This window comes from Etheostoma spectabile, chromosome 4, assembly GCF_008692095.1.
Source record: "Etheostoma spectabile isolate EspeVRDwgs_2016 chromosome 4, UIUC_Espe_1.0, whole genome shotgun sequence".
NCBI lineage: Eukaryota > Metazoa > Chordata > Actinopteri > Perciformes > Percidae > Etheostoma > Etheostoma spectabile.
The window spans coordinates 36,823,054-36,832,574 of NC_045736.1; the positions used below are offsets into that span (position 1 = coordinate 36,823,054).

At 40.1% G+C, this 9,521-nt stretch overlaps 1 protein-coding gene across 1 annotated transcript in view; it reads left to right on the top strand.

Annotated features, from left to right (window-relative positions):
• pnp4a (purine nucleoside phosphorylase 4a) overlaps positions 1 to 5,881 on the top strand; it is a 13,252-nt gene extending 7,371 nt beyond the window's left edge. The window contains exons 4-7 of the mRNA XM_032514807.1: positions 1,435 to 1,610; positions 1,727 to 1,917; positions 5,233 to 5,312; positions 5,472 to 5,881. Coding sequence (XP_032370698.1) covers positions 1,435 to 1,610; positions 1,727 to 1,917; positions 5,233 to 5,312; positions 5,472 to 5,627 — 603 coding nt within the window. The 3' untranslated portion in view covers positions 5,628 to 5,881. The remainder of the gene's footprint in view (positions 1 to 1,434; positions 1,611 to 1,726; positions 1,918 to 5,232; positions 5,313 to 5,471) is intronic.
• Positions 5,882 to 9,521: the final 3,640 nt, after the last annotated feature.

Sequence of the window (9,521 nt, forward strand, 5' to 3'; positions counted from 1 at the left end):
AACAAAGTGTTGAGAATACACTGAACTGCAATGCCTTAGACCAGGGGTCTTCAACAGGGGGTCCGCGACCCCTAGGGGTCCGCGGAGGTACTGCATGGGGGTCGCAAAGGTTTTGGTTGATTACAATTTTTTTTATATTACCCCCCCCCCCCTGCAATTTTTTCCACTAATTGAAATGTCTTTAAATAGACATTAACTTGAATTCAACACACTGTAGTAAACAGATAAATGGAGGCAGAAGATGTCTTTCAGTCATCAATGCACACATGGCACTATAGGACCAGTTTGATATAATCAATTTTATACAATATATATAATTAGGGGGTCCCCGCTCCATCTCGCCATCAGTTTGGGGGTCCTTGGCCTGGAAAACGTTGAAGACCCCTGCCTTAGGCATTTCTCTTAAAACCAAGAGCGCCATCTAGTGGGCTCAAAAAATAAAGACACTGGTTCACGAAGCTTCATTTGGCCATCACTACCTATGAGGATCCCAGCAAGTCCCAACAGGAACGTTCCGATGGTTTGTAGTTGTATGTGGCGCTAAAATCAAGTGACGGCACTATAAAGACCGTCGGCGTTCTTGCGTCACTCCCTTACCCCTCCCACCAGTTCCTACGACCACTTGGCCAGTGCGAATGCAAATGCAAATGGAAAAAAACGGTTTTGGGGGAGAGTAGTTAGTAGAACTGTTTGGAAGTGGACTGGTCCTATAACTGCGAGGCTCTGGTAGCGAACTGTCCCGTCTCCAGAGAAGGTTTGGACAACATCTGTGTCCTGTCAGTGCCGACAGCATTGTGCCCGAGCAACCGGCAGATAACATGTCGAGAATTAATGTTTGGTCTTGCTACACGTAATGTCGTTACATTTTATCAGCGGTGGAAAGTAACCATACCGTAAGATCCTTTGAATCACTTAAAAGCTTAAAATTCCGTATTTTAATTGAATCCTACTTATTAGGCTCAAGTCAAGTAGGCCATTGTTCATTTTCATAGCTTTAGTTGCTTTGAGGTTTCAAATTAATAACACAAAAAAAAATATGAATAAATTATGATGTGGTAAAAATGGGACTTTTGATCCCGTGGTGAAATTCACACACTACCTGCCAAGTCATAGTTCTGCTTTTATTTTGAAGTAACTCAAAAGTAACATAGAAGTAGTGTAAAAGCATTACAATTCAGAGACAGTTACAATGTAATATAACTAATTACTCTCCAATGACAGTAACTAGTAATCTATATGTATTACATTTTGGAAGTAACTTGCCCAACATTGACAATGCAAAAACTTTCATCAGGTTCAATCACCATTGTGTTATTGTTGTAATATGTAGTGATCTAACAGACATTTATTAAAACTTCAAGATTAGTCCTTTAACAGGAAGCTTCTTATGCTTTAGAGACAAAGGATTAAAACGTTATGACGTCTGTTTATCAGACAACGTTTCCAGTTCGAGTTTTCAAACTGTTGGGGGTGGAGACGCTGATCGTGACGAATGCTGCCGGCTCATTGGCCGATGGCTTCCAGCCTGGTGACATCATGATCATCAAAGACCACGTCAACTTCCCCGGATTGGTCGGTCTGAACCCACTGAATGGACCCAACGACGAAAAGTACCTTTTTTTTTGTATTATCAAGATGTTTATAACACTGTTGTCAATGATGATCATGATCATGTGACTTTGTTGTTGAGGGTTTGGTTTCAGTTGTCGATTTTGTTGTTTTAAAGGTTCGGGCCTCGTTTTCCAGCCATGTCCGGTTGCTATGACAAAGGCCTGCGTTGCCTAGCGAAGGAGATCGCCAAGCAGCTGGGCGTGGCCGGCCTCATGCACGAGGGCGTGTACGCCATGGTGGGGGGGCCAACCTTCGAAACCATCGCTGAGGCCAGACTGCTGCATCGACTGGGGGTGGACGCTGTCGGTACGACACACACACACACACACACACACACACACACAGAATCATCCTAATGATTTAGTTATTCACAAAGCTTTATTGATCATTAAATCTAATGGGTTCATACTCTCAGGAGTCATTTTTGAATGAATGTGTGTATATGAACTCCCAGAAATGTTATAATGTTGGCAATAAATTCTGGAGTTAGACTTCAGTCTCATGTGAAATCTACAAAAAAAAGGTCTCAAAATGATTTAAATAATAAAACAGCACATCCTCTCATTCGAGAAGCTAGAACATAAAAAAGTGTTATTCCTGCACAAATAATGGCAAACCATTGTAAAAAATAGTTCTCATGTATTGTCAATGGACTCGTGCTTTGTTTCAGCTCTTGTTATATTTACTGTTAGCTAGTTTAATACATCATAAAGCATCGTTTTTTATAATATCATACATTTCGCATGCAAACAGTGACTATAGCTGTTAACTAAATGTAGTAAAAAGTATGTTATTTTGCAGTGAAAACAGAGTGGCAAAACAAGAAAAAAACTCAGGTGAAGTACGAGTACCTCAAATTTGTACATTACTTGAATAAATTTACAGCACTGACAGGGGAACATTATTATAATATAATATTATAATTATTGGCGTCTATGGAGAGATCTCAAAATTGCTGTCGCAAGAAGGCACCCTTCAAATCTGAGAGTCCTGGAGTTTTCAAGGTCAAAGGTCAAGGTCAAAGTTTATTTCTATAGCACATTTACAAACAGTCACTACTGTCCCAAAGCGCTGTACAATTATAGATAACAACATAGGAAAAAAAGCATAACAAATACCCCAAAAAACATCCAAAACAGAATATGCCAAAAACAACAAAAAACAAAACCAAAACAGACAACAGATAAAAAGCTTTGCTCAATTCAATAACAATAACAACATGTCACAGCTCAGCTTGTGTTAAAAGCCAGAGCAAGAAGATGAGTTTTTAAAAGGGATTTAAAAGTCTCAATAGAGGGAGCTGCTCTAATGTTGAGAGGGAGAGAGTTCCAGAGCTCAGGACCTGCCACCGAGAAAGCTCTGTCCCCTCTGGTCTTCAGTCTGGTTCTGGGACAGTCTAAAAGCAACTGGTCAGCGGACCTGAGTGCTCTGACTGGAGCGTACGAAATCCGCACATCAGATAAATATGATGGCGCCAGCCCATTAAGAGATTTAAAAACAAAACAATAAGATCTTGAAATGGATTCTAAAGACGACAGGCAGCCAGTGGAGAGACGACAATACGGGAGAAGAGTGGTCCACAATTCCGGTTGAGAGGTGTAGGAAGCTTGTTGATGGTGATAGGAAGCGATTGGTTTCAGTGTGCAACCAAATATTGAGTTGAGGGTGCCAACAATATACCTTTATACCTTTTATATAACCTTTAAAACTCCAGTTTAAAACATACCTCTTCACTGAGGCTTATGGAATTTAATCTCTCCTGGCCACCTCTTAACCCCCCCCCCCCCCCCCCCCCCCCCCCCCCCCCCTCCCCCCTTGTTTGTTAAGCGTCCTTGGGTTTGTGAAAGGCGCTATATAAGTCCAAATTATTATTATTATTATTAATAATAATATTGTCCGACCAAATTTTTGACTTATGTGTAAAATTATGTCAAATTTGCCTTTTTTTATGCTGATTTATTGTGCTGTTCCAATGCACTTAAAGGTAATAAACACCTGTATACCAAAACATTTGTCATTTTTCTGGGAGAAATGGTAAATTTTCTGGAATCATTCCTAGGGTGCCAATAATTTCATCCATGATTGTAAGCAATAATAATGTATGACATGTTTATGTTGATGTTGTACTTCAGTGGGGCAAATTCCCAAATAAAAAAAATGCATCAAGTTTCCACAAGTGGATCTTACTTTAAATGCAAAAAAGAGCAAGTTGATGTTATTCTCAAAAGCAAAGAGCAATCTGCACATAAATCCTCTAATTGTCGGTCTTCAAGGGGCAGAAATCGAAAGAGTTCAATCTTTTAAATATCTAGGTATTTTAATTGATGACAGTCTTAGTTTTAAAGGACATGTTGAACAATTGGTTAAGAAACTGAGACTGAAAATTGGCTTTTACTTTAGAAATAGGCTATGTTTTTCTTTCAATGCAAAAAGGAAACTTGTAGCTGCAACGTTTACACCCATTCTGGATTATGGACTCATTTATATGAATGCCCAACCCAAGTTTGAACCGACTGGACTCTGTTTTCATGCCGCATTGAGGTTTATCACAAACTGTAAGCCTCGCACACACCACTGGGAACTTTACACACGTGTGGGCTGGCCAGCATTGGAGAATCGTAGACTCAATCATTGGTATATGTTCATTTATAGTATGGTATTCTGCGTCTGCTCCCACATATCTGTGTGAATTATTCAACCAAAGCGGATAGACTGTATTCTTTACTGCTACTGTCTGTACCAAGTGTCCGCACAGAAGTTGGTAAGGTGCATTTCACTATTCTGCCCCCCCACAACATGGAACAATTTACAACAGTTCTGGAATTAAGGAAGTGGTTGCATGGGCCAGTTTAACCTCTTGCTCGAGGTTTGGAAATGAAATCTATGGTCTGTAAAATGTTTAAATAGTTTTATGAAATTGTTATGAAATTGTCTGTAATTACGGATTGTTTTGATCTGTGCCGCTGCTTGCCACCCCTTGAAAAAGAGATTAGTAATCTCAATGGGATTTTCCTGTGTAAATAAAGTAAAAAAAAAAAAAAAAAAAAAAGTGACACAGTAAACCTGAAGTCCACAGAGACTTCCCTAGAGCCCCAAAAACTTCAGGTTTACTGTGTCACTTTTTTTTTTTTTTTTCACAGAATGCAAAGTTGGCTAATCCTCTTTTTATTAATGTGGGTTTTACTTTTAGTCTGAGTACTAACAAATATTCAATATTTTTAGTATTGCTGTCAGTACTAATAGTAACAGCAATATTATTCAGAGTATTATCATAGGTGCCAGCTGTACTGTTGTGGCCAGTCTTTGTAAGGGGTGGCAGTAGCTCAGTCCATAGGGAGTTGGCTTGGGAACCGGAGGGTCACTGGTTCAAGTCCCTGTATGGACCAAAAAGTACGGAGTGTGGATTGGTGCTACTTCACCTCCTGAGCACTGCCAGGTGCTGTTGAGCAAGGCACCGTAGCTCAGGGCGCTGGTTCGGCTGGCAGCCCTCTCACTCTGACATCTCTCCATTATTGCATGTGTGTGTGTAGTTCAGGTGTGGACACAGAGTGTAAATTGTTATCCCCCTATTGGGGATTGATAAACAGATTAAAATTAAAGTCACGTCTTGTGTGTTTATAGGTATGAGTACGGCTCCTGAGGTCGTCATGGCGACTCACTGCGGTCTGAGAGTGTTCGGCCTCTCTCTGATCACCAACAAGGTATCACTCACTACATCTGATGGGCCGTGATAAGGAAGCCGATTGATAAGATTGATAACCTGAACCTTCCGGGTCACCTTGGTAGCTGTTTGATTAGCTAGTATTTAATCGCTTGATCATTTAACCGATACTGATCCTCGATTGGTCGATCTGTGTCAGGTGGTGAAGAGTTACGAGGATTCGGACAGCGTGAACCACGACGGGGTCTTGGAGGTCGGCCGGCTGCGCTCTCAAACGGTGCAGCAGCTGGTGACCGAGCTGATCAGCCGGATGGAGATCAATAACAACAACAACACCCCCACTAATGCCGTCTGAACACACACACACACACACACACAAAATGATGTGTTTATACATAATTCTTGCATTGACAAATCTTTTCAGAGCATTCTTGTATTTTACCAGACTTTGTTATTTTTTACTTTTCCTAACAGAAACACTTAATTTATATCAACGTGGTGCCTAATATATCTCTGTCGGGGTACATTTATGTGCAAGTATTTATGTATGATATTTCATGTTAATCCTACAGATTAATATAATGATGATGTCTGATGGTGCTTTAATATTTAAAAAAAAAAAAAACACAAGATTTTTCTAAAGATTCTTCTCTTGTATATTTATTTTGTACAAACATTTACTGACCATGTTGATCTTATTAAAAAAATCATGCTGACAAACCTCCTGCTGCCTGTTTATGGATTATGCCGATCAACCAATCTGCAGTTGAATGTTGATGTCAGAGCGGATGTGCATTCAGCTGCAGTTACAATAATGTACTAATAATGTACAATAACTAAGACATACAAACAGACAAGTGAAAACCAAACATTTTGATTTCGACATGACAAATTATGAAAGGTGGAAAAAGCCGTTGGACGCAAAAATAAAGTGACATACAGATTTGTGACAGAGTGCTCCTTTAGTTTAAATGATGATTATCTATGTGCAGTTTGTACTCAACTCTGATTGGTTAAGAAAATGCAAACAGAACAGAATGTTTTTTTTCAACTCTCTCTGAATGACAGCCAGTTTATTCGTTCTGAGATTACTCTTTAACAGATTTCCATCAAACCACACGATCCCAACAGGAGAAGCAGGTGAGTAAAACAAACTAATCAATACATGCTTGAAGAACAATGTGTAAGTTGTACAGTAGTCTGACATTGCCCGACTTATCTCCACACCTCACATTCATGATGGATCACCGTGACTGCTTCCAGAAGACAGCATGTAGCGTGCTAGCTTGAAGATGTTTGTTGTTTCCCGTTGTGAAGGGATTTTGTGTGAGAAAGGTTCTATTTCAATTATTCAATTTTGTATAAATAGCGCCAAATCGGAACAGTTATCTTACTGCGCTTTTCATAAAAGAGCCGGTCTAGACCGTACTTTGTGATGTTATTAACAGAAACCCAACAGTTTCCACCAAGAGCGAGCACTAGGCGACAGAGTTCCTTTCAGAGGCAGGAACCTTGAGCAGAACCACGGCTCAGGGTGGGGGGTCATCTGCCTCCACCGGTTGGGGGTGAGAGAAAGAGACAGACAAAGAGAAAGAGAGACAAGGTGAACTATAGCAGAGGGTGTCGAGCAGGAACATGGAGGCAGCAGGTGACTCCAACCACAGATCCAGACTCCACAGATCCAGAGCCGGAAACACCTGCAGGAAGCGATAGGAGGAGAGAGGAGAGGGGCGAGAGAGCACAAGACTCTGGGAAAGGGAAGAAGTCGAGTTAGTAACATGCATTAATGGAATGAGGTTGCATACAGATGGAGAGAAAAAGGAGGGGAGAGGTGCTCAGTGCATCATGGGAAGTCCCCCAGCAGTGTAGGCCTATGGCAGTATAACTAAGGGATGGTTTAGGACTCTCCTGAGCCAGCCCTAACCATAAGCGTTATGTAAAGTGAAGGACATCTGGGACCAGATGTCAGGCAATTATCCTGGAAATGTACTTCCATTTATCCAGACCTGTTCTACCGTCACTCTGACTTCCCGTTGCCCTGCTACTAGGGTGAAATGCGGCTATTGCTGCTCCAGTAGAGGCTGCAGTGTCCATTACAGCCACAAACAACATCCTGATGATTTATCTCTTCTTGTCTTACTAGTGGAGCTAAACGTAAAGTTTTATTTCAAACCAAAGTGTTGGATAAAGGGTAGACCGATTTTGATCACAGGGAGTTGTAAAGAAAACATTTGTGTCAAGAACATTGTTTCTCCAGGCTTAGATGTTGACGTTTAAAACTGATAAATTGATACAATTGAAAGCTCCAGAACAGCTATTAAGTGGACCTTGTGGTAGACCATTCATACTTTGCACGTGATGTCACAACTATTACTAAAGGTTAGCGGGTAGCTAGCTGGGGATCAATAAAAGTATAAATAAATTTCTTTGATTATGAAGACATTCCTTTTTTTCACCGACCATTCGACAACGTTGTTAACCTATTCACTCTTGAAAAAGATAGCTGTCCTTACTTTTGCAGGCTTTCCTTTTTTGTGCGTTGTAGGGTGACGGATTCGCTATAAAATAGATTATATATGTTTTAAAATACGGTACTTTATCATTCCAATGTGCATCTTGCACACTACATTTGCACTGTTATGTATCTATATTGCCGATTAAACTGATTCTTATTCTTGTATACATGTTTTTGGTAATTTTTTATATTGTATATTAAAGTTTTAAATTCTGTCAAGTTTGCCTGTTCATTAATTCCTGCTAATATATGATAATTCATTCCTGCTCATGCAGTTTAAAGTAATAATAAAGTTGGTATCATGTTTGTTAACGTTTTTTAAAGGTTAGGGGAATGTAAAAGGAACATTAGGGGAACGTTCTCTAAAGGTTGCAACGTTAGGTGAACGTTCTCAAAAGATTCTGAGAACGTGTTACCAAAAACTAACGTTCCCAGAACGTTAAACCAACTTTCTTCTGCAACCAAAACTTAACCAAACCTAACCTTCAGGGAACGTTCCCACAACCAAATAGAACGTGCCCAGAACGTTCTGGGAACCAAAAAGTTTTAGCTGGGAAATACAGTATCTCGAATTCCCCTGGCTGGCCCCTGTTTGTCGCCATTTTCTCAGCGTTTCTTGTTTATTGCCCGCCCCGTATCCATGGTGATCACGTGACTGCAAAGTATGAATTTTTGTCACCTGCTGATCAAGATCAAGAATGAATTGTAAATCTAAATGCTAATCTACTTTTCTTTCCCAAAACAGGTGTGCAGTGTTGAGGAGCAGAGTCCCTCGCTGCCCTCAAATCTTCTGATTCGATGACCTCTGAACTCTTTATCGTGGCCTTGGGGGTTCTGCTGCTGGTTCTGATCGTTCTGCTGGTTCTCTGCTGGACCCTCAAACACAACAAAAGCAGGTTAGAACCAACAGCTGCCTCACACAGATATCAGCAGATTTGCTTAAAGACGGTGATCGACATTAATGCAAACTGTTATTTTTATTCACACTTAGCTGATTGTGGATTTATATTATGGTCTCAAGTCTGTGTGCTGGAGTTTGTTGAATCTGGTACTTCACATATCTCGAGAACCTTCACTCGGTCTACTTCACACGTGACGGGTGTATTTCTGGGGACCCAAGGACGTACAATGTTTAACCCTTGTGTTGTCTTCTGCAACTTTGTGTTCATCTGGGTTGAAATTTCAACACTTTCATCATGTTCTTTGTCTACAATTTTGCCAACATTTTTGTCAATTTTGTTCAAATTTTTTGTCACTTTGTTATTTACGTTTTAGGCAATTTTTTAACAATTGTTTTTGTGGCTTTTTCCAATGTTTTAGTTTTTTTGTGATTTTTTTCCAATTTTGTCACTTTTTCAGCATTTAAAAAAAGATTTTTTTGCAGTTTTTTCCCCAACATTTGTCACTTTTTTCATCGTTCTTTTGTCATAGTTCTGATATAGAAAGTTTTTGTAAATGGGTCAAATTGACCAGAGGACAACAAGAGGGTTAAATGTTGTTGCAGTTAGGACATGCAACATGTTCATCATTTTTAAGATTATTTTTTGGGTCATTTTTAAGCCTCTATTTGACAGGACAGATGACATGAAAGGGGAGAGAGAGGGAAAATGACAAAGGGCCACAAGTCAGAGTTGATCCTGCAGCCACTGCATCAAGCAGTAACCCTCTATGTGTGCCTGCTCTACCAACTGAGCTAATATGGCCACGCAACATGTTCAATATTAATAAACTTTA